At 43.4% G+C, this 26894-nt stretch overlaps 1 protein-coding gene across 1 annotated transcript in view; it reads left to right on the plus strand.

The window, feature by feature from the left end:
• Positions 1-26370, plus strand: part of LOC126475021 (protein scarlet-like) — a 210716-nt gene extending 184346 nt beyond the window's left edge. Inside the window, exons 14-15 of the mRNA XM_050102561.1 lie at positions 13329-13574; positions 24308-26370. Of these exons, the coding sequence (XP_049958518.1) occupies positions 13329-13504 (176 nt within the window). The 3' untranslated portion in view covers positions 13505-13574; positions 24308-26370. The remainder of the gene's footprint in view (positions 1-13328; positions 13575-24307) is intronic.
• The last annotated feature ends 524 nt before the right edge of the window (positions 26371-26894 follow it).

The following is a 26894-nucleotide window of genomic DNA, read 5'->3' on the forward strand; positions in this document are numbered from 1 at the left end:
AATCAGTACTCAGAACAACCACCTCTGACCGTAATAACGGCTTTGATACGCCTGGGCATTGACTCAGAGCTTGGATGCAGTGTACAAGTAGAGCTGTCCATGCAGCTTCAACACGATACCACAGTTCATCAAGAGTAGTGACTGGCGTATTGTGACGAGCCAGTTGCTCGGCCACCATTGACAAGACGTTTTCAATTGGTGAGGACTCTGGAAAATGTGCTGGCCATGGCAGCAGTTGAACATTTTCTGTATCCAGAAAGGCCCGTACAGGACCTGCAACAAGCGGTCGTGCATTATCCTGCTGAAATGTAGGGTGTCGCAGGGATCGAATGAAGGGTGGAGCCACGGGTCGTAAAACATCTGAAACGTAACGTCCACTGTTCAAAGTGCCGTCAATACGAACAAGAGGTGACCGAGACGTCTAACCAATGGCACTCCATACCATCGCGGTGGGTGATACGCCAGTATGGCGATGACGAATACACGCTTCCAATGTGCGTTCACCGCGATGTCGCCAAACACAGATGCGACCGTCATGTTGCTGTAAACAGAACCAGGATTCATGCGAAAAAATGACATTTTGCCATTCGTGCACCCAGGTTCGTCGTTCAGTACACCATCGCAGGCGCTCCTGTTTGTGATGCAGCGTCAAGGGTGACTGTAGCCACCGTCTCCGAGCTGATAGTCCATGATGCTGCAAACGTCGTCGAACTGTTCGTGCAGATGGTTGTTGTCTTGCAAACGTCCCCCATCTGTTGACTCAGGGATCGAGAGGTGGCTGCACGATCCATTACAGCCATGCGGATAAGATGCCTGTCATCTCGACTGCTAGTGATACGAGGCCGTTGGGATCCAGAACGGCGTTCCGTATTACCCTCCTGAACCCACCGATTCCATATTCTGCTAACAGTCACTGGATCTCGACCTGCGGGAGCAGCAATGTCGCGATACGATAAACCGCAATCGCGATAGGCTACAATCCGACCTTTATCAAAGTCGGAAACGTGATGGTGCGCATTTCTCCTCCTTACACGAGGCATAACAACAACGTTTCACCAGGCAACGTCGGTCAACTGCTGTTTGTCTATGAGAAATTGGTTGGAAACTCTCCTCAGCACGTTGTAGGTGTCGCCACCGGCGCCAACCTTGTGTGAATGGTCTGAAAAGCTAATCATTTGCATATCGCAACATCTTCTTCCTGTCGGTTAAATTTCTCCTCTGTAGCACGTCATCTTCGTGGTGTAGCATTTTTAATGGCCAGTAGTGTAATTAGTCATTACGCACCCCGGTTAATCCCCGTTCATCGCCCCTACGTCACTAGCGAATCGTACGTTGCTGATATTCTGTCCGTGCAAACAACTGGCACCCTGAGACTCTCCTTTATTTTTCTTACTGTCGCTTCCATATACGAGGTAAATATCAGTGATGACGTGACAGTGAGCTGCCTTTTCCTGCGTCTTTATTCGTTCTCTTGTACCATTTCGTCAGTGCTGACTCCTCAATTCTGCTTTCCGGTAACAAAACTGGTCACACGTCTAAACCTGTTGTTCGTACCACACTGCCTAATTACGTTCTTTATTTAGTCATTAATCTTCTATAGCTTCATAAAAAGCTGTGTGTTGTATTCAGCTTATGCACTTCGCATCTGACATACAGTAATGAGCAAAACATAAAGACGAAAGTAACTTTCGCGTGGTGTTTGACCGCCAAATAACATACCTCGATGAAACTCGTACCATAAGTAGAAAAAACAGCTGCCGTACGGTAGACAAGGTAACTGAAAGAAATACGAAATAAGACGAACAGGAATGACACTGAAGTCACCGTGATCTTGGCGGTGCCCTGGAAACTACAAAAGGCGTGTCATGGTTCTTAATAGGCTGTGTGGCCAGAACGGATGACCGTGCACGGTCAGCAACGCGCTCCAAGTGGTCCAACTAAAACATTCATATTTCTTTACGTACTACACGAATATATAATAAAAAGTGGGGTTTCCTCTTTAAAAAAAACGCAGTTGATATCCGTTTGACCTATGGCAGCTTTCACTGATCTGTCTTTAAACACTAGTGTAATCCTAAACCCAGTAAACAATGCATAGCATGACTTGTGTAATGTCCAGTAGGACTCTTCTTGGTGGCGACTGATGATGAGTCCTCAGACAGTCCTAATACTATACGCGTCATGTATTCAGGCACTGTCTAACTGAGCGTAGCCATGTGTCTGCTTATACATACGTTTCCCCGATGGATTTCCACTCAGGGGCTATCTGTATGAAGTAAAGCAGAAGCGTAACATTGTCCTTTTGTGCGCTCCCTCTCTGGAGTGTGATCGTGACTGTGTTGTACCTGAGTGGTGGACAACACGGCGTTCTTCTATGCGGACTGTGCCCCATATCTTCTGGAGAACAGAGCTCTTTAAACATGCATCATTAATAATATAGTCTTCATGATTAGCCACTTGTCAATTGCTGCTCCTCTTGGCTCCCTCCACACATATCTGTGCACTATGATCTCCAGCGTCGGTCCCTGCCGCTACTGCCAGTTTTCTAATGTAGTCCAACCATCTTACATTACATCATCGCCATGGTCTTCTCGTTGCAATTCAGTAATGAACCATTACTATGGTGTGGCCGTACGGTCTAGGCCCTTCAGTCTGGAGCCGCGTGACCGCTCCAGTCGCAGGTTCGAAAACTGCCTCGGGCATGGATGTGTGTGATGTCCTTAGGTTAGTTAGGTTTAAGTTGTTCTAAGTTCTAGGGGACTGACGACCACAGGTGTTAAGTCCTATAGTGCTCAGAGCCATTTGAACCATGACTATCTGCTACCCGTTTGTCAGCTTACACGTCACGTCCACCTCAGTTACATTTTCACTACACTTGTGATAAGGCCTTCCACTTCAACCTAGTTCGTGTTGTTTCACTCTTTTTTGTTAATGTATCCCTTAGTAACGCAGAACAAGCATCTCTCTGTTTCTTGCTAAACAAATCTCAGTATTTGAAATGTTTTCGTTTTTAACTGAATAGTACTTTCTCATCTATTGCAATGAATCTGAGGAGTGGGATTGAGTTGTTTGGGGGAAGAGACCAAACAGCGAGGTCATCGGTCTCAAACTGAGGAGTGACCAGGTGACAATTTAATGCTATGTAGCTTACCAAACGCACTTTATCTAACTTTATTTCTTTTTCTGGCAATCCAGTCACTATTTTTAAGTGCTCTAAATATAAAAACAATCATCCAATAACTATATGACTTCACTGTTACTTTGTATGATTTTCTTTTAGATATGTTTGCTATATCCTATTTTAGTGTTGATATCCAGGCCCACTTTTATACTTGTTCTTTTAAGTTTTTCCATTCGTTGACGAGATTTATCGGCAGTTGAGGAAAGCAGTACAGTACGAGCAGTAAAAGGAAACCAGTTTAAATATATTCCGTTCACATGTTCTCCCCCTTCATTTTCCCAGTTATGGATCTTAAATCTTCCTCTCTGACTGATGTCAAATGGAACTTTGTGTCCTGACGCTTGGTTCCTTTCTAATCTTCTCATTATCCTGGTGAAGTCTAATGTATCTGCAACCACTGAATTAAACCATGAGTCTGATAATCTACTGTGAAGAAAGCTCCCTGTGTGCCTCGATGTCTCAGTGTGTCTGCGTACCGTGTGGAACTTTATTCCAGAAGTCTCCTAAGAGTTTGACGTCTTATTTACTATACGAAATTATTCGTGGCAATGTGAACACGCTCTCACCGGATTTTGCCAGTTTGTACAGATTTTTTATCGAATTACTTACATACAAACGTAAAATGCTACAAAGAATACGAAAAAAGTGAAGAACAAAAATGAGAAATTAACTGAAAAGGAAACTAGAAACAAGACTGAACAAAAATTCCCAGATAACGACTGGTAAGTAATATCAATCAATATTAGTAAAGAGAATCTACCATTCATCGTAAAAGCGTCTGGTACAGCGCGGTTAAGCAGAAAAGTAGCGACCATCTCCAAACTTCATGTCATCCACTTACCACATGTCTTAACAGCTCGCTGCTTTTGAGCGTGACTACTCGCGCCTGTTCACGCTCTCGCTCTTGAACACAGTAGTTGCGGCGTGGTGGATAGCGGGGGAGATGGGCGCGCACCATGCTGTCGCGGCAACAGGGGGCAAGCGCCAGCTGTCAAGCACTAGAGAGACAGAGGGAGGGGGGGAGGGCAGTGTTGACAGCGGTGCCATCCAAGAGCAGCAATGGCGAGTCGACATTGTGTAACACCGCACTACAATCCGCAGTGCGAGGAATCATAATTTTACACAGAAAGAAGATGTTCAGTATATCATAAGATAATACACTATTGGCCATTAAATATGCTACACCAAGAAGAAATGCAGCTGATAAACGGGTACTCATTGGACAAATGTATTATACTAGAACTGACGTGTGATTACATTTTCACGCAGTTTGGGAGCATAGATCCTGAGAAATCAGTACCCAGAAGAACCATCTCTGGCCGTAATAACTGCCTTGATACGCCTGGGCATTGAGTCAAACAGAGCTTGCATGGCGTGTACATGTACAGCTGCCCACGCAGTTTCAACACGATTCCACAGTTCATCAAGTGTAGTGAATGGCGTATTGTCACGAGCCAGTTGCTCGGCCACCATTGACAAGACGTTTTCAATTGGTGAGAGATCTACAGAGTGTGCTGTCCAGGGCAGCAGCTGAACATTTTCTGTATCCAGAAAGACCCGTACAGGACCGGCAACATTCGGTCGTGCATCATCCTGCTGAAATGTATAGTTTCGCAGGGTTCGAATGAAGGGTAGAGCCACGGGTCGTAACACATCTGAAATGTAAAGTCCACTGTTCAAAGTGCCATCAATGCGAACAAGAGGTGACCGAGACGTGTAACCAAGGGCACCCCATACCATCACGCCGAGTGATACGCCAGTATGTCGATGACGAATACACGCTTCCAATGTGCGTTCACCGCGATGTCGCCAAACACAGATGCGATCATCATGATGCTGTAAGCAAAACCTGGATTCATTCGAAAAAAATGACGTTTTGCTATTCGTGCACCCAGGTTCGTCGTTGAGTTCACCATCGCAGGCGTTTCTGTCTGACATGCAGAGTCAAGGGTAACCGCACCCATGGTCTCCGAGCTGATAGTCCATGCTGCTGCAAACGTCGTCCAACTGTTCGTGCAGATGGTTGTTGCCTTGCAAACGACCCCATGTGTTGACTCAGGGATCGAGACGTGGCTGCACGATCCGTTACAGCCATGCGGATAAGATGCCTGTCATCTCGACTGCTATTGATACGAGGCGATTGGGATCCAGCACGGCGTTCTGTATTACCCTCCTGAACCCACCGATTCCACATTCTGCTAACAGTCATTGGATTCGACCAACGCGAGCAGCAATGTTGCGACACGATAACCCGCAATCGCGATAGGCAACAATCCGACCTTTATCAAAGTCGGAAACGTGATGGTACGCATTTCTCCTCCTTACACGATGCATCACAACAACAGTTCACCAGGCAACGCCGGTCAACTGCTGTTTGTGTATGAGAAATCGGTAGCAAATTTTCCTCGTGTTAGCACGTTGTAGGTGTCGCCACCGGCGCCAACCTTGTGCGAATGCTCTGAAAAGCTAATCATTTGCATATCACAGCATCTTCTTCACGTCGGTTAAATTTCTCGTCTGTAGCACGTCATCTTTGTGGTGTAGCAATTTTAATGGCCAGTAGTGTACTTTCAGGAAATACTATTTACATAGGTGCTACATGTCCTACCACGTCAGACAATACGGAAACGGAAAATGTGCAAGACCTGAGTGTATACAAGACATTTCAAAACTTAAAAGGAAGCTCTCTGTCGAAGATGAAGAAAATCTTAGTGATTGTACAGTTTTGGTGAGCTACAAAAGTGCACTACTTTTAGCAAATTCCTTGCAATCTTTCACGGATGGTGATTTCATAAAGGAATACTTCGTAGTTGCTGCTGAACATTTTTGTCCATATCAGTAGGGGGCGTTACCAAACAATACAATCATGCCTCCCACACAAGTTATGGCAGACGATGTTCGAAGCCAGCCTGCTATATCTTTGTGAGGATTTTGTTGCATATTGTTTAGTGCTTTATAAAAGTGTAGATCTCATGGATGTGAATTCTTTGCAGCGCTGCAGGAAGTGCAGAAAATGAAGGTATCTCATGAAATTTATTAGCTTATTTGTCTACAAAAGCAGCGCTAGTCATGTTCGGAAACATATCACTTGTCGTAGCGCAACTTAATGGGAAAACCTTCCAGTACTCAATTCGTCGTGATCTACAGTTTGACGAAACTGATCTGCAGTGCAACAGCAAATATAAACACAGTCTAGATACAGCCAAGCGCTTGCCTCGGGATCGATTTCTCCGCACGATTTCCCAGACTATTCCCTGTGACGATGGACGGAGTACAGTGCCCACGCCGGCCGAGCGGTTCTAGGCGCTTCAGTCTGGAACCGCGCTACCGCTACGGTCGCAGGTTCGCATCCTGAATAGGACATGGATGTGTGTGATGTCCTTAGGTTAGTTATGTTTAAGTAGTTCTAAGTTCTAGGGGAGTGATGACCTCAGAAGTAAAGTTGCATAGTGCTCAGAACCATTTGAACAGTGCCCGCAGACCAGCGGCCAGCTCATGGAGCACATTTGCTGTGAAGCACTGGCCTGGCATATTCGCCGCTGTGTACGTCTTCTAACATAGTAGATACAGAAGAACGCAGATGACTGTCTACAAGTGCGAAAGTTCAAAAATGGTTCAAATGGCTATGAGCACTATGGGACTTAACATCTTAGGTCATCAGTCCCCTAGAACTTAGAACTAGTTAAACCTAACTAACCTAGGGACATCACACACATCCATGCCCGAGGCAGGATTCGAACCTGCGACCGTAGCAGTCGCGCGGTTCCGGACTGCGCGCCTAGAACCGCGAGACCACCGCGGCCGGCCGTGCGAAGGAAATATGGAAAATTATTAAACAAAAGTTAGCAATCTTAAAAAGCAAAAAGTACGAGGTGATTAAATGAAAACCATAAATATTTGTTTAAATATTATTTATTGTGCAGCAGTGGTACAAAGCTGTATCACTTTTCAGCATAATCTCCCCAACGCTCAATGAAAGTTCTCCGGTGCTTACAAAGTGAATAAATTCCTTTAGAAAAAATTCATTTGGTAGTCCGCGCACCCGCTCATGCACCACGTGGCTTACCTCTTCATCAGAACGGAACTTCTTTCCTCCCATTGCGTCTCTGAGTGGAGCAAACATATGGAAATCACTTGGGGCAAGGTCTGGTGAGTATGGTGGATGGGGAAGACACTCAAAATGAAGGTCTGTGATTGTTGCAACTGTTGTATGGGGCCTTGCATTGTCATGTTGTATAAGGACACCTGCTGACGGCAATCCATGTCCTTTTGATTTGATTGCAGACCGCAGATGATTTTTTAGGAGATCTGTCTGTGAGGCACTGGTGACAGTGGTCCCTCTAGGCATGTAATGTTCCAAAATGACGCCTTTTTTGTCCCAAAAGAGAGTCAGCATAACCTTCCCTGCTGATGGTTCTGTTCGAAACTTCTTTGGTTTTGGTGATGAGGAATGGCGCCATTTCTTGCTCGCTCTCTTCGTTTCCGGTTGGTGGATGTGAACCCAGGTTTCGTTCCCAGTAACGATTCTTGCAAGGAAGCCATCATCTTCTCGTTCAAAGCGCCGAATATGTTCTTCACAAGTATCAACACGTCGTTCTCTCATTTCAGGAGTCAGCTGCCGTGGCATCCATCTTGCAGACACTTTGTGAAACTGGAGCACATCATGCACAATGTGGTGTGCTAACCCATGACTAATCTGTAAACATGCTGCAATGTAATTCAGTGTCACTCGGCGGTCTTCCTTCACTATGCCTTCAACTGCTGCAATGTTCTGTGGAGTCACAACTCGTTGTGCCTGACCCGGACGAGGAGCATCTTCCACTGAAGTAACTCCATTTGCGAACTTCCTGCTCCATAGGTACACTTGCTGCTGTGACAAACATGCATTACCGTACTGAACCTTCATTCATCGATGAATTTCAATAGGTTTCACACCTTCACTACGCAAAAACCGAATAACAGAACGCTGTTCTTTCCTGGTGTAAGTCTCAAGTGGGGCGGCCATCTTTATAATGACACTGCGACGGTATGTGTGCATCTGCACTATGCTGCCACCTATAGGCCATTCTGCACGCTGTTTGTAGCACGCTTACCAACTTACAGGATAACGGCGCGAAATTTCAATTTGTTATTACAAATTTAAGGTTTTCATTTGACTCACCCTCGTAATATCACGACAGTGAAATACTATATCCATATACAAAACTGAATGCCGTGAATTGACTCGAAGGATACACATCTAACGTAGACTGTAACAAGAACTTTGTCAACTTTTAAAAATACCCAGTTACGTGTAACGTAAAATTGTGAATGCGAAGACCAATAGAACAATATTACTTTTACTGGCCTTTTTGTTTTCATACATTTATTGTCAATTTCAACTTTACGTGGGAAATGGAATCAGGCACTCATTGCAAAATGACGGGCGAAGACGCAGATTGTTACCTCTTTAAACATACAGAAACAAAAATTTAATTTTTTTACAGTAGAGTTCATTCGTTTCTTTTTACTCGAATATTTAAAAAAAAAGATGTTTAATCAATAAGAATGCCGAAGAAAATGAAGAAAGATCGTGAAAGGTAAAGGTACAGGAGATGAGGGCGCTACTAAACTGAATAAATAAACGAGGTGCAGTTGGTTAGCGTATGGCACCTGCACTTTAGCAGCCGTGAACAATGCCAGGGCTGTGAGTTCGAGCCTCACCTGCAGCACACTTTTATTTCTTGACACACAAGCTGTGAAAGCACTGGCCGATGGTAAAAAAAGTAAGAGCCAGAAAATATTTACGAAAACAAGTGACGAGTTCCTTCACATCAGAAGTCACGATGGCTTGTAGGTCTCCCTATAATTGGTTGGGTAAACCACCTCAAAGGTCGGCGAGGGCGTAACACTTCGAATGAGTCCTCGACTACTGAGGTACTGTAGTATTCAAGCATACCTTCGGCTTGATGAAAGCTTTACCTCCCACTGATTACAAGCTTGGTTCAAAAAATGGCTCTGAGCGCTATGGGACTCAACATCTCAGGTCATCAGTCCCCTAGAACGTAGAACTACTTAAACCTAACTAACCTAAGGACATCACACACATAAATTCCCGAGGCAGGATTCGAACCTGCGACCGTAGCAGTCGCGAGGTTCCAGATTGAAGCGCCTAGAACCGCTCGGCCACACCTGCTTGGAAATCAAGTATTTCAAACTGTACGACGATAAACAGTTTACTAGGAGATAGCAGTCCGGAACCGCGCGACTGCTACGGTCGCAGGTTCGAATCCTGCCTCGGGCATGGATGAGTGTGATGTCCTTAGGTTAGTTAGGTTTAAGTAGCTCTAAGTTCTAGGGGACTGATGACCACAGTAGTTAAGTCCCATAGTGCTCAGAACCATTTGAACCATTTTGAACTAGGAGATAGGCTGTAACCGGAAGGTGAATAGAGCAATGTACTGGGCGATTATTATATCGTTCAATGACTGGACAATGGGGACATCAGTTTCTGCTACCTAAGCAAAAATCTTACTCTGATGTCACCGCCAGACACCACACATGCTAGGTGGTAGCCTTTAAATCGGCCGCGGTTCGTTAGTATACGTCGGACCCGCGTGTGGCCACTGTCAGTGATTGCAGACCGAGCGCCGCCACACCGTAGGTCTAGAGAGACTCCCTGGCACTCGCCCCATTTGTACAGCCGACTTTGCTAGCGATGGTTCACTGTCTACATACGCTCTCATTTGCCGAGACGACAGTTTAGCATAGCCTTCAGCTACGTCATTTGCTACGACCTAGCAAGGCGCCATATTCAGTTACTATAATCTGAACACATAATATTGTGAATCATGTACCGTCAAGAGCGACGTTCATCACTAATGGATTATGTTGTGGCGTAACAAGCTTGCTACGCCACACTGGCAAGGGAGCCGAAAGAAAGGCACGCGTACACACACGCCGACTGGCGTCAAGTCTGGAACAAGATACGTTATGACTGCTATCAAGAAAATACGTAGCTTTGGAATATACTTAACTTTATTCACTCCTTGTGATACATCTCTCTTGACTATACAAATGAGACTCGTAAGATACATGCACTGTTACAATTGGCGCCTTGCTAGGTCGTAGCCATGGACTTAGCAGAAGGCTATTCTAACTGTCTCTCGGCAAATGAGAGGAAGGCTTTGTCCGTATTGTCGCTAGCAATGTCGTCGTACAACTGGGGCGAGTGCTCGTCCGTATCTCGAGACCTGCCTTGTGGTGGCGCTAGGTTTGCGACCACAGTGGCGACACGCGGGTCCGACATGTACTAAATGGACCGCGGCCGATTTAATACCACCTAGCAAGTGTGGTGTCTGGCGGTGACACCACAGATTAAAGTTAAGTATCATACTAATTACGTCCGCTTTCTGAATTCTAATTCCTTGTCACGTTCCTGACCTCACGTCAGTATAGTCCTTCCATCCTTACGCCAGCCTGCGTGAGCTAAAATGCGTGTATTTCGGCCTCCTCTAGTAACACGGTGTTGGCTCTTCGGCCAACACTACACTCACAGCTATTTTGTAAGATTAATCGTAATGATGTCCAACGAGACATTTTACTTTCACATTACACATTCATATGTAAATATGGATAAATGCTGACCATTTGCAAGTAAATTTTTTAATTTTACTTTTTTAAACAACGGATGTGAGTTGGAAATTACTATCGACCATCTTTTACACTTTACGAAAAAAGAAATAGTTCTACGGAATAAAAGAAGCTGACAAAGAGAAGCCTTTTCAGTTTGTTTTCAAACTGAAGTTTACACTCTGGCAGACATTTTATATGATGGGGTTAGTGATCAAAAATTTTGGTGACAGCACAGCACTGTACATCTCTTTTTGTGCTAGAGAGACCCTAAATGTAGTATAATGAATGGCATTTCTTGCTGATGGTGTAATTATGTACATCACTGTTGCTTTTGAAGTGTAGTGGGCTGTTTACAACGAACTTAATGAGGGGATAGTTATACCGTGGAGCAGTAGCCAAACTACCAAAATCAAACAGGTATCTACAAAATTATTGTTGGCCGACATGACATATTGTTCCTATACCATTTCGTGGACAATGAAACGTAAGTTACCCAGATAATTATTGTATATGCTATTATTGAATGATAATACGCGAAATATATTCACTTACTGATTTTATTTTACGTGTTCGAAGATGTGTTTTTTCCAGTTTCAATTGTCAACAGTATCGACATCTAAGTATTTGAAGCTACCACCCAAGATATTGTCTGCTCAACATACCTCACATTTATCGTGAGTACAGTGCCGCTCTAGATGTGCAGAAGTGAATATATTGTGTCTTCTTGAAGCAGAATAAGACTATTTGCAGATAACAATTCAATAATGCTTTTAAGAACACTACTTACCGTTTCTTCTGTTCATGTATGCATGTTACCATTGATTGTGATCTGAAAACAATGGGTAATTCTGCTTGTTGTAAGATGGAAGATCGTTTACATACACGTACGAGAAAAAATAGTGGACTTAACACTGAACTTTGTGGAACCCGGCAAATGATTTCCACCCATCCAGAAGAATCTCTCCTGCTATAGTACGCGTCATTTATGACGGCAGCCGAGTTTAGGTTCGTTCTGCGCACCTGACGTCACAAAACACAGTTAGCCAATGAACAGAGAACGATGTTGCCAGAGCTCGACTGCACAGACGAGTGTCTTCAGATTTAGAGCACTTCAATCAATGAAAGGTAAGGCACATACACAATGGTACTCATGTTCTCTTTCTTGTTTTTGTTCCATAGTCGCAGTTTTGCCAATGGTATTGAAATACATTCCTCTTCTGCAACTGTAATAAGCGTCTTATTTAGACCAGACGCGTTTTTCTCTTTTGAAGCATCTTCAGTGGACAGTATTTTGTCTCCTCCATTGCCAAGTCACCTTTCGTAGTTTTGTGCTGCTGTAACACAATATTAAACGTTTGTGTCAGCTGATCAGTGTTTTAGCAAATAAATGCTGTTTGTGTGTGCTGCACACAAAAATTGTATTTGACATAGCCCAGTATCACTTTACTGATAGACAGTATATTCAAGTCCTAATGTTTTTGTAAGTCCACAGTTTGGTTTAATGTATTTTGTCTACTTCCTTTTGATTGATTGAAGTGCTTTAAAATAAAGCCAAACGCGCCCAGTGTAAATAAAAATTTTGTTACAGTCGCGAAAGATGGAATATTTCTCAATATTAAATACGACACCTATCTGGTACTTAAATTAAATGAGATATTGTTATACAGTAAATTTTATATGAAATTTAGGTATCTTGTCCACATTTCATTCTCAACATTGTGGCAACAAAAATCGACCATACGGGAAGTATACGCTATGGACTTTTATCTCGGCAAACTCTTCAAAATTTATTGCAATGGTTTACTACATTCAATGCTGCACAATAACTGCGTTGAACATCGAAACAAAATTAAGTCATTTATAGGGAGAAGGTATCAATCAAGAAAATGTGTAAAAATCAAATTTTTGGGCCAAATTGTTTTTGTTAAATCGAGTGATAAGCGTGTCAAAGCAGTCGGAACACAATGTGTCTGCACAGGCGAGCAGTGCAGTGATGACAAAAGCGCGTAATGCTGGGAGCACATCTCTGTAGCAGCGAAAGAGTTAATGCGGCCGTGGTGGCTTTACTTCATAAACTGCGCGCTCCCCCCTAAACGTAGGTTTGCGAACTGTACTATACTATGGCGCTGCTTCTCTTGGCGCGTGCGTCGTGTGCAACTGGCAACGCAGCGATATCCCGCGTCTGGGCGGGCATGCGTTATCCGCCAAGATAAAAGAATTGAACTATAATATTGGAAGAAAAATGAAGTGCATTTTTCTGCATTCTGTTGAATACATATAGCATTAGCCATTTGTTAGCCACCCCAAAATTTTTTGAAACTTCAGTGTACCTAGGAAAATATTGTTATTCACACAGTCAAATGTCTTGTGCGGGTATCAAAAAATACCAACCAGTGCTATTTTCCTATAAAAAAACTGGCAAAAATTGGTGAGTGAAAGCGTTAAGTAGCAACATAGCAACTCTTCTGAAATTCAAATTCTGATGCAAACAGTTGATGAAAGGTGTAGTGCTGATCTTGGGCGCTGCCAACAGCTTGCGCTGGAGCGCCGGAGGGCGTGCCCTGCCTAAGCTCGGGCCGTGAGGTGCTGGACAAGTACAACTTCTCGGCGGACCGCCTCTCCAGCGACCTGGCGTGCATGGCCGGGCTATGGGGCGGCTTCCACCTGCTGGCCATCGTCTGCCTCTGGGCGCGCGTCTGTTCCAACTGACCGCCGTGCTGAGGCACTGGCGGAAAAACGGACTGCCTACGACCGTCGGTGCTACACTGTTACATTATTGGTATGTAATAGAGATCTTGTTCACATAAAACGTAGATATGTGAAAAATATCATATCGCATGAAACTTCCTGGCAGATTAAAACTGTGTGCCGGACCGAGACTCGAACTCGGGACCTTTGCCTTTCGCGGGCAAGTTGGTAGAGCACTTGCCCTCGAAAGGCAAAGGTCCCGAGTTCGAGTCTCGGTCCGGCACACAGTTTTAATCTGCCAGGAAGTTTCATATCAGCGCACACTCCGCTGCAGAGTGAAAATCTCATTCTGGATCATATCGCATTTTTGGTTCGGGTATCCCATGGACGAGGGTCTAAGCGTATCTGGACGCCATAGCCTGTAGTATTTACCACTATTTTGAAACTCTCTGACACATAATGAGTAATCGATACTGAAATGAAACTCTAACAAAACAATTAGTGTATTGTGACCTTTACGTGAAACACAATTAAAATCTGTGGAATACATATTGAATTCAATATTGATTTTTATTTTCCGCTCTGAATTACGTGCAAGTTTTGTTTTAGAAATACCGCACTTCATAATTATTCAAAACAAATTTTATTCTATTAATTATTAACTTGTTCAAACAGTAAGAGAGGAACATTTACAAATTTGTTATTTTCTGTATTTAAAAAAAAGTTTTGCAAAAGTCAGTTTTTCCTCCCAATAATTTAAGGTCATAGATGAACATCTAACAAAGCAAAACGAGGAAAATGGAATGTAGTCGAATTGAAACGGGTGATGCTGAGGGAATTAGATTAGGAAATGAGACACTTAAAGTAGTAAAGGAGTTTTGCTATTTCAGGAGCAAAATAACTGATGATGGTCGAAGTAGAGAGGATATAAAATGTAGACTGGCAATGGCAAGGAACGCGTTTCTGAAGAAGAGAAATTTGTTAACATTGAGTACAGACTTAAGTGTCAGGAAGTCGTTTCTAAAAAGTATTTGTATGGAGTGTAGCCATGTGTAGAAGTGAAACATGGACAATAAATAGTTTGGACAAGAAGAGAATAGAAGCTTTCGAAATGTATTGCTACAGAAGAATGCTGAAGATTAGATGGGTAGATCACATAACTGATGAGGAGCTATTGAATAGAATTGGGGAGAAGAGCCGGCCGTTGTGGCCGAGCGGTTCTAGGCGCTGCAGTCTCGAAACGCACGACCGCTACGGTCGCAGGTTCGAATCCTGCCCCGGGCATGGATGTGTGCGATGTTCATTTGAACTATTTTTGATTTTTGGTGAGAAGAGGAGTTTGTGACTCAAATTGACTAGAAGGGTTGGTAGGACATGTTCTGAGGCATCAAGGAATCACCAGTTTAGTACTGGAGGGCAGCGAGGAGGGTGAAAATCATAGGGGAAGACCAAGAGATGAATACACTAAGCAGATTCAGAAGGATGTAGGCTGCAGTAAGTACTGGGAGATGAAGAAGCTTGCACAGGATAGAGTAGCGTGGAGAGCTGCATCAAACCAGTCTCAGGACTGAAGACCACAACAACAACAACAACGACATGCTCCAGCTTAAAATACTCAATACACTGTCCAATAATGTGTTTCACTGTGTAGGCAAGCACTACATTATTATTAAATCAAAAATTTTGGTTTTATAGCTTTAATACTGTATGGGTTAATGATACCTAAGTGCGCAAAAACGTTTATTGCGAAAAACTGAAACTAAAGGCTTGCATGTTATTTGTTTCTCAATGATTTGTCAAAACATTCCAACTCCATGATCTTGTTGATTGTTTCATCTTCTTTATTTTTCGTCCTTTTTCGTGCTTGGGTAGCTCACATGGTAGAGCACATGCCCGCGAAAGGCAAAGATTCCGAGTTCGAGTCTCGGTCCGGCAAACAGTTTTAATCTGCCAGGAAGTTTCAAGTGTGAAGTCATTCACATGATTACTAAATGAAATCGTTTATTTCGGTTACACGATACATCACACAAATGTAAAGGCTTTCAATACAACTAAGTACCTAGGAATTACAGTTATAAACAGCTTAAACTAGAACGATTACATACACTCCTGTTCAGAAAAAACAGAACACCTTGAACGACTGGAGATACGCCGAACGAATCACGGAAGGCGGTAGAACACGACGATTTGGGTATAGTCGCACCAGCCGGACCACACCCTCAACCAAATGGTCATTCTGGCATCCTTTGTTATACTTTCAACAGTTTTTTCAGTTTCAGCTGACTTTTCATGTTGTCCCCAGTTTTGATGCCTTGTCTGCTCATGGGCCGTAATCGGCTTCTTACACCATCATTAAAACATACTGTGGCATCCATCACACCAATCTGAAAAAATAACTTTCCAACAAAAACAGTGTTTGACAAGTGTAAACTCAAGTCATTTACTTGTATCTACAGAAAGGTCGATCATAATAAATCCCTATTCGTAGTACTGTCCATACGTTTTATAGGATGTTTCACAAACCAGTTACTACATAAATAGCGGCGCCGAAATTAAATAACTAGACACTGTAGCCAGGGTTAACTGTTTGATATATGACAGGTGCCTCATTCATGCGCCGCTTTTGCTATAGAAAAGCCCCTGGAAAAATTTAAACGATAAGATACATAAAGCATAAATTACACTAGTGGCCATTAAAATTGCTACACCAAGAAGAAATGCAGATGATAAACGGGTATTCATTGGACAAATACTACATCTGACATGTGATCACATTTTCATGCAATATGGGTGCATAAACCCTGAGAAATCAGTACCCAAAACAACCACCTCTTGCCGTAAGAACGGCCTTGCTGCGCCTGGGCATTGAGTCAAACAGAGCTTGGATGGCGTGTACAGGTACAGCTGCCCATGCAGCTTCAACACGATACCACAGTTCATCAAGAGTAGTGACTGGCGTATTGTGACGAGCCAGTTGCTCGCCCACCATTGACCAGACGTTTTCAGTTGGTGAGAGATCTGGAGAACATTTTCTGTATCGAGAAAGGCCCGTACAGGACCTGCAACATGCGGTCGTGCATTTTCCTGCTGAAATGTAGGGTTTCGCAGGGATCAAATTAAGGGGAGAGCCACGGATCGTAACACATCTGAAATGTATTGTCCACCGTTCAAAGTGGCATCAATGCGAACAAGAGGTGACCGAGACGTGTAACCAATGGCACCCCGTACCATCACGCCGGTGATACGCCAGTATGACGATGACAAATACACAAGGCGATGTCGCCAAACACGGATGCGACGATCATGATGCTGTAAACATAACCTGGATTCATCCGAAAAAATGAGGTTTTGCCTTTCGTGCACCCAGGTTCGTCGTTGAGTACACCATCGCAGGCGCTCCTATCTGTGATGCAGCGTCAAGGTAACCGCAGCCATGGTCTCCGAGCTGATAGTCCACGCTGCTGCAAACGTCGTCGAACTGTTCGTGCAGATGGTTGTTGTCTTACAAACGTCCCCATCTGTCGACTCAGGGATCGAGAGGTGGCTGCACGATGCGTTACAGCAATACGAATAAGATGCATGCCATCTCGGCTGCTACTGATACGAGGCCGTTGGGATTCAGCACGGCGTTCCGTATTACCCTCCTGAACCCACCGATTCCATATTCTGCTGAAAGTCGTAGGATCTCGACCAACGCGAGCAGCAATGTCGCGATACGATAAACCGCAAATCGCTATAGGCTAGAATCCTACCTTTATCAAAGACGGAAACGTGATGGTACGCATTTCTCCTCCTTGTACGAGGCATCACAACAACGTTTCACCAGAAAAACCCGAGCAGTTACTGTCTGTGTATGAGAAATCGGTTGGTAACTTTCCTCATGTCAGCACGTTGTAGGTGTCGCCACCGGCGCCTACGTTGTGTGAATGCTCTGAAAATCTAATCATTTGCATATCACAGCATCTTCTTCCTGTCGGTTAAATTTCGCGTCTGTAGCACGTCATCTTCGTGGTGTAGCAATTGTAATGGCCAGTAGTGTACTTTTCACTCACTAGGTAGGGTGATCATGTTCGAGGATGCCGAACAGTCTTTCAGACGGTGAGAGGTGCAAACACTTGATGCACCCAGGAACATTGTCAAACATGGTTCTGATGGTCCAGCAGCTACGTTATCGGGCGTTCTGACCTCCAAATCTTTGGACATGGTAAATCATCCGGTCATCGTTATTGGAACACTGTACTTCTTGTCCATGAGCCTTTTTCCAATGATGCAGTCTGCCTGACTTAATTTTCACGGATGACAATGCGCAAGCGCATCAAGCAGTGCAGGTGGAGGACCTCCTGGGGAGGGAGGATGATCAGCGAAAGGACTGGCCTGCTCGTTCCTCCGAATTAAATCACGTGTGGGGTGCGCTGACGAGACGAACTGTAGCACATTCACGTTCACGTCCACGACCGTCCAACAGCTGACGACCGCACTGGTGGACGAATGGAACGCCCCACCACGCGAACTCCGTATCAGTATTGTGGCCAGCAAGCGGCACGTTGCAGAGCGTGGACTGTCGTCTGTGATGATCACACGCCGTATTAAAAACCACGTCCTGCCATGTATAATGTCCTGGGGACCGTCATAAATCGCAGAGACTTCAGCGTTATGAATCTCTTTCAGTGAAAGTGTCATTTCTGTTCGACTCATTGCCTATTTTCTTCCGTTATATTCTGTGCCATATTGTGGCAGTTCTTCCCATGTATTGTCCAAATGTCATAGAAGTACGTTCCTTGGTTGTGACACATCGTGCGAAATTTACTTTTGTCCTTAGCTTTTGCACCTTAGTGTAATACACATGAGTATTTTACAACAATTTGTAGCTGTTCAAAAAGATTTCGGGCTTGCAGCCGGTCATCGTACCTCATTGCACGACATTTCGGCTGGACAAATGCCAATCATCTTCAAGTGAGCCGAACGAGGACTGACGAAGACGATCCCCGCTCCAGCTTATATAGTGCGCTGATAGAACTGCTTCGTATGTGTTGCAGTCGCGGAGACAGAAGGGCCCCACCGCCCGGCGGCAGCGCCCTCGCTGGTGGAACTGCAGCACTCAGCTGCCGTCGGTGTTGTCGCTGGCCGCAGCTATCGAAGTCTTCTGGCGTCTTCGTCTCGAGCAAATTTCGGAGATGGCGGGATTCCAAGCGTTACTTCATTAGATTTCCCGCAATGCGTATTTCAACGGTTTCTTTGATAATGGAGTCCCAAGGAGTTGCTGCTGAGGCCAAAATCGAAGTTCTGTCTTACGTCCGTTAGAAATGCAATGTTCCGCAACTGCAGACTTACTGGGTTGCAGTAGGCGAGTACAACGTTGATGTTCAGTACAACGCTCTTCCACTGTACGCGTTGTCTGTACTATACAGGCCATACCATATTGATATGATATTTTGTAAATTTCCGCCTTCCGCAGTGACAAATCACCCTTCGCCGATCCCAGCAAATCCGAAATCTTAGAAGGCGGACGAAAAAGCACTTTCACATGAAAATGATTAACAATCCTCGCTATCTTGAGGCAGATATTTCCAACTAGAGCCAGGAACCGGGAAGTGGATAAAGAGGAGAACGCGCCAGCCAAGTCCCTAGCTTTTCTTCCCTTCGTTGGAAATATCTGCTTCAAGATAGCGAGGGTTCTTAATAATCTTTTTGAACGCTTGATTCGCTGCGAAAATTTGAAATTTTACAACAATTTGTAGCTGTCCGGGATTATTAGGAGCAATTAGAAAACATGTCGAAAGTAATGCATAGCACTGCCGCAGATACGGCGGCTGCCGACAAAGACGATTTTTGACGTAACTTCAAATATACAACAGGTGAGTAGTTCCTTTGGTCTCCAATGTTCACACCGCAGCTGATTAAGTCACCGATTAACTTTGTAAATGTAGGTGATATCAATTTCTTGCGACGCACGTAAAATGTCCTGGTCAGGTCGGAAAGCTTTGCTAAGAGGCAGCGACATCTGTGATGGCTTTTGAGATTGTGGACGAGTGAAGGTTGGTCAATTATTGAACTATGGGGGTCACTCCAAAAGAAATGCAGACTATTTTTTTTCAAATCCATCTTTTATTCTACATGTCCGAAAGTTTTACAGTCTGTAGATATATCATTTAGGAACAATATTTTTATTCCTCCTCATAATTTCCATCCCTCTCAACTGGGAACCAGCGCCTATATACCATCACGGTAAAATTCCGGACCAACCTGTTGGAGCCACTGTTTGGTAGCGTGCACAAGGGAGTCATCATCTTCAAACGTTTTTCCACGAAGAGAGTGTTTCAGTTTCCCAAAGAGAAGATAGTCACATGGACACTGATCGGGACTGTAAGGCGGGTGTTTCAGTGTTGTCCATCCGAGTTTTGTGATCGCATCCATGGTTTTTTAACTGACATGTGACCGTCCATTCTCGTGCAACAGCAAAACATCCCGATTTTACCGATGTGGTCGAACACGATTCAGTCGAGCTTGCAGTTTCTTCAGTGTCGTCACATATGCATCAGAATTTATGGTGGTTCCACTTGACATGATGTCCACAAGCAAGAGTCCTTCGGAATCGAAAAACACCGTAGCCATAAGTTTTCCAGCAGATGTTGTGGTTTTTAATTTTTTTTCTTGGGTGAATTGGCATGGTGCCACTCCACTGATTGCCTCTTCGTCTCTGGTGAAAAATGATGGATCCATGTTTCATCACCTGTCACAATTCTTCCAAGAAATTCATCTCCACCATTCCCGTATTGTTCCAAAAGTTTGCTGCATGCCGTTTTTCTTGTTTTTTTGTGAGCCACTGTCAACACCCTGTGAACCCACCTGGCACAAACCTTTTTTTAACACCAACCCTTTCAGTAATCTGCAAATACTTCCTTCCCCTATCCCAACGTAGCGTGACAATTCGTTCACTGTGATGCGTCTGTCAGCAGTCACCAATTCGTTAACTCTCTGCACATTGTCTGGAGTGTGTGCAGTATAAGGCCAGCCGCTGCGAGGACAATCCTCAATATTGCCGTGCCCGCTTTCATCACGTAACCTGCTTGCCCATCGACTAACTGTACTGCGGTCGACAGCAGCATCTCCATACACCTTTTTCAACCTCTTGTGGATGTTTCCCACTGTCTCGTTCTCACAACACTCAAATTCTGTGACAGCACGTTGCTTCTGACGAACGTCAAGTGTAGCAGCCATCTTGAAGACATGCTGTGACGGCGCCGCTCACGGGAACAGGTTGAACTAAGTTCGAAAACAAGCGGGAAGTATGTATCTACACGCTGTAAAACTTTCACACATGCAGAATGAAAACTGTATTTTTACAAAAATAGTGTGCATTTCTTTTGGAGTGACCTTCGTATATGAAATAAAATCGTCTCAACTTCTGACTGGTTTCCGTTAGAAGGTGCAAACTGCACGGTTGGCCGCGGGGCATGATGCGAATTAGTATGCGCATTCATGCTTTTGTTTAGCAACGAAGCCTACTTTCATTTGGATGGGTTCGTCAATAGGCAAAATTGGCTCATTAGGGGGACTGAGATTCCACATTGCCCGATCGAGAAGGCTCTTCACTATGACTATGGTGTGCAGTGTCCATTCACGGAATAATCGGTGCGACATTCCTTGATGGCACGGTGACCTGCGAAATGTACTTGAAGGTTTGGGAAGATGATTTCATCCCCATTGTCAAAAGTGACCTTGATTTCGACAATATATTGTCCATGCAAGACGGAGCTCGACCCCATCGAACCAGGAGAGTGTCTGATGTCCTGGAGGAGCAGTTTGGGGACCGCATTCCAGCTCTGGAGTATCCAAAGACTACTGGCATGGATCTCGATTGGGCTCCATACTCTCCGGATCTGAACACATTGTTATTCCCTTGTGTGGGGCTGTATTAGAGACAAGGTGTACAGCGATAACCCCAAAACCGTTGCTGAGCTGAAAATACCCATTCAGGAAGTAATCGACAGCATCTACGTTCCGACACTTTAGCAGCTCAAGCAGAATTTCACTATTCATCTGCACCAAACCGTAGCCAATAATGGCAGTCATATCGAACATAACATGAATCCAAACATCTGTAGTGACGTTTACATGTTGAATAAAGTACATTATCTGAAAACTACATTGAGCATTTAAACAGAGAAGTGACGTTTACATGTTGAATAAAGTACATTATCTGAAAAGTACATTGAGCATTTAAACAGAGAACCGACTCGTGGTGATAACATATTAGACCTTCTGGTGACAATCAGACCCGAACTATTTGAAACAGTTAAAGCAGAACAAGGAATCAGCGATCATAAAGCGATTACAGCATCGGTGAATTCAGCCGTAAATAGAAATATTAAAAAAACGTAGGAAGATTTTTCTCTTTAGCAAAGGTGACCAAAAGCATATTTCAGAGTACTTGCCGGCTCAACAGAAAAGTTTTATCTCAAGTACAGATAGTGTTGAGGATCAGTGGACAAAGTTCAAAACCATCGTACAGTATGCATTAGATGAATATGTGCCAAGCAACATCGTAATAGGTGGATAAGAGCCACCGTGCTACAACAACCGTGTTAGAAAACTGCTACGGAAGCAAAGTCAACTTCACAGCAAATATAAACATAGCCAAAGCCTTGCAGACAAATAAAAATTACACGAAGCGAAATGTAGTGTGAGGAGAGCTATGCGAGAGGCGTTCAACGAATTCGAAAGTAAAGTTCAGTGTACCGACTTAGCAGACAATCCTAAGAAATTTTGGTCTTAAGTCAAAGCGGTAGGTGCATCAAAACAAAATGTCCAGACACCCTGTGACCAAAATGGTATTGAAACAGAGGATGACAGACTAAAGGCCGAAATACTAAACGCCTTTTTCCAAAGCTATTTATTTCACAGAGGAAGACTGCACTGTAGTTCCTTCTCTAGATTGTCGCACAGATCACAAAGTGGTAGATATCGAAATAGATGACAGAGGGATAGAAAAACAATTAAAATCTCTCAAAAGAGGAAAGGTCGATGGACCTGATGGGGTACCAGTTCGATTTTACACAGAGTACGCGAAGGAACGTGCCCTCCTTCTTGCAGCGGTGTACCGTAGCTCTTTAGAAGAGCGTAGCGTTCCAAAGGATTGAAAAAGGGCACAGGTCATCCCCGTTTTCAAGAAGGGACGTTGAACAGATGAGCTGAACTATAGACCTATATCTCTAACGTCGATCAGCTGTAGAATTTTGGAACACGTATTATGTTCGAGTATAATGACTTTTCTGGAGACTAGAAATCTACTCTGTAAGAATGAGCATGGGTTTCGAAGAAGAGGATCGTTTGAAACCCAGCTCGCGCTATTCGTCCACGAGACTCAAAGGGCCATAGACACGGGTTCCCAGGTAGATGCCGTGTTTCTTGACATCCGCAAGGCGTTTGATACAGTTCCCCACAGTCGTTTAATGTACAAAGTAAGAGCGTGTGGACTATCAGACCAATTGTGTGATTGGATTGAAGTGTTCCTAGATAACGGAACGCAGCATGTCATTCTCAATGGAGAGAAGTCTTCCGAAGTAAGAGTGATTTCAGGTGTGCCGCAGGGGAGTGTCGTAGGACCGCTGCTATTCACAATATACATAAATGACCTTGTGGATAACATCGGAAGTTCACTGAGGCTTTTTGCGGATGATGCTGTAGTATATCGAGAGGTTGTAACAATGGAATATTGTACTGAAATGCAGGAAGATCTGCAACGAATTGACGCATGGTGCAGGGAATGGCAATTGAATCTCAATGTAGAAAAGTATAATGTGCTGCGAATACATAGAAAGAAAGATCCTTTATCATTTAGTTACAATATAGCAGGTCAGCAACTGGAAGCAGTTAATTCCGTAAATTATCTGGGAGTAGGCATTAGGAGTGAATTAAAATGGAATGACCATATAAAATTAATCATCGGTAAAGCAGATGCCAGACTGAGATTCATTGGAAGAATCCTAAGGAAGTGCACTCCGAAAACAAAGGAAGTAGGTTACAGTGCACTTGTTCGTCCACTGCTTGAATACTGCTCTTCGGTGTGTGATCCGTACGAGATAGGATTGATAGAAGAGATAGAGAAGATCGAACGGCGAGCAGCGCGCTTCTTTACAGGATCATTTAGTAATCGCGAAAGCGTTACGGATATGACAGATAAACTCCAGTGGAAGACCCTGCAAGAGAGACGCTCAGTTGCTCGGTACGGCTTATGTTGAAGTTTCGAGAACATACCTTCACCGAGGAGTCAAGCAGTATATTGCTCCCTCCTACGTATATCTCGCGAAGAGACCACGGGGATAAAATCAGAGAGATTAGAGCCCACACAGAGGCATACCGACAATCTTTCTTTCCACGAACAATACGAGACTGAAATAGAAGGGAGAACGGATAAAGGTGCTCAAGGTACCCTCCGCCACACACCGTTAGGTGGCTTGCCGAGTATGGATGTCGATGTAGATGTAGTTTGTAACTAACTTACGTTTTTTTGATATAATTCAATAATTGTCACCATGGACGCGGCTGGCGTCGGTCGCTAAGCGACCGTACCTACGTTGGGCTGCGCAGTATATCTGGATGAAGATAACACGTTACATCTTGAAAACGTAGCGAAAGTTATAGCCCTTAACGTCGGAATAAGTTCCATGCATATTACAATAAAAATTGCGTGAGAGCAGGGATACAATTAGAGGTTAAAACAGTAAAATGTAAACAATTGTCAATGGTAAATTACACGTGTGATAATTCCTACAAATAGTCCGTGTATGTGCAACAGTTTCACTCTTACGCTCACGTTCGCAGGTTCACACGCGCCGTTTCTGCTTCGCCTCTCGTGGTTGCCACAGTGCTCGCGGTTGGTGTCTGCCACGCAGAAGACAGCGTCTGGAATCGCCGTCATCGACTACAGACTGTGACGTATGTGCCAAATTCTACGACAGTGGCATCTCAAGCTGTGGTCCGAGTACTCGTCCAACAAACAGCGAACGTTCCTTTACTGTTGCCATGCTTGCAGACAATGGTTGCTCTGAGCTTTAATACCACAGGCACCCACCGATAAAAGGAGTATTAGTATAAACACGCTTGTGAGGTACCACGTAATATTACAAATTTTATCTCTCTATTAACTCCTTCTCATACTTGTTTAAACATGAACTATTTTAGCAATACGCAACAGAGACGGCTGCGGCGTAACGTATTAAGCTATACAACTCTGACATATCTGCTTCATGCTGATGAAAGGAATGTTAGATTTTTACAGAGAAAAGAGACTGTTATTTATTGCCACTAACAAGTAAGTTATATGGAGATTTTCGTCTCACACAGCGCTAAAAAAATTTGTAGGAAATGATTTGGAGAAATTGTGAGCCTAATGATTCCTTACATTTTCGTGTGTGTATTTTTATGACGCTATTATAATATAAAATAAAATAAACCTGGTCCTGGTATCAGTTGATACCACTTTCAAACCCACCGAAGTGCAATATACAATTAGTTAAGCATCTGTCTTGGCGAAGCATTTCATCGTTAAAAGAGACATAAACTTCCAGGCGGTGACTCATCTGACACGCTGTAAGAAAAGAAAACCAATTTTTAGATTCATATCTGCTAGATAATTTGTTGTCAAACAATACAAATTGCTCAGTGACTGTGACATCGTTATTCACCGGTTCAACTGCTCCCGAAATTAATTTTGTTGGCATATATGTACTAGACATGAACAGGGCGAGAATATAAGATAACAATTTGGAAGATCTAACAAGTAATAAGTTTCCTCAGAACAAGTGAAATCTACAGCTTGCAATTTGTGAAAAGTAGTAAATGTTTTAACCAGCTTCATCTACCATGACAATGTATTCCAGAACTTCCAAAATTTCACAGTCCAGTTGTAGCTTCTGCATCACGATATAAAATTGGCATTAAATTTTAATTGATTGAAAATTCATTTTCAACGATACTTTTTGGAATCAGCTTCAGAATTAGTTCTTGTTTGCATTTTATGTAAATACATGTATCGAACACAACAAATTAGAATTTTTATATAAGTTGTAAATTGTGTAAAAGGCATCAGTTACTTAATTGCTGACTATCAAGTAGTACACACTTTTTTCGTAAATTTTAGTATTTTGTACATTGCAATAATCATTTAAAGTAATTATATGGGCGCCCCTGGTGTCGATTATTGTTATTAACTAAAACCTGTCAAGAAATGAAATTCACGATGTACCTTTACGACACTAACGCAGAGCTCAAATCATTTTAGTTATAATGAATACAAACCACTATCATAAATCATCATTGTACAGCAGAAAAGAGCGCCCTATGGTCCTTCAAACCACAACGAGTCGTAGAACGACCAGGGTCATTTGTGGGTATAAAAACATCATCTTACGCTGCTCATAGAGTTTGTTCTTTTGCTGTTGTTGTGACAGATTGAAAAAATCTTAAGAAACGTGAAGCTCCCTCCATGTTGTAACAAGTTGCGTAATGATGTGAATTATTCCAATTGTATTACTATAACAAAAGTGACACTACATTTACGCCCACGAGGAGTCGTACCAGAGACGCGTACCTGTTAATGTGCAGCACGGTCTTTGACACAGATGACACCGTCGCCGCATCATATGTAGGACTCCATGAAACAACGCAGCAATCCTGAGCCATGACCGCGCAACTACGGGTGTGGTAAGTGCAGAATCCGACCACCCTCCAGTGCTTTCCAGAAGCGTCTGCGTGATCCTTCCTGCATGTTGCGACACTGTTCAGTGTTCATTTGTTGCATACACAAACAGTTTGAAATCAAGAAAGACGTATTTTTGTGTTAATTGGTTTTGAAGTGAATGTGAATTCTAGAAGCTGTGTCAGCGACTATTATGATCATAGATTCCATTAATGTAATTATGGAACTAGGGACAGAATGAGCAATGTGATTACAATACTTGTTATTGAAAAAAGAACTACTGTTTACGAGTGTAGAGACAGTATTACATTGTCTCCTCGCTACTAGTTACAAAATAGCCTTATTTATTTTCATAAAGAAGTTATTTTATATAGTGGTGATACTGTATCTTTCTACTCAAAACGAACGAAACGTATCTTTTGAAATTGTGGTCTTTCTTATATATTAAATAAAGCAACAGTTTCATATAGAGATGAACGAGCTCTTAAAAAAAGGGACTGCATGTTTTCAACTTCTGAATATAACCAGACGATTCATAGTCCTGCTGTTTCTATTAGAAAAGAAAAATAGCAAGTTCTAATCAGATAAATATTCCTCAATCATTTTCTTTTTACTGTACACATCAGAGGACTACCCTACTTCGTTAATTTTAAGCATACACTGTTCTCTCTTACATTAACTAATAAGTGACTCCTTGACATCAGTAACTTA

The sequence above is a fragment of the Schistocerca serialis genome, chromosome 4, assembly GCF_023864345.2.
Source record: "Schistocerca serialis cubense isolate TAMUIC-IGC-003099 chromosome 4, iqSchSeri2.2, whole genome shotgun sequence".
Taxonomy (NCBI): Eukaryota; Metazoa; Arthropoda; class Insecta; order Orthoptera; family Acrididae; genus Schistocerca; species Schistocerca serialis.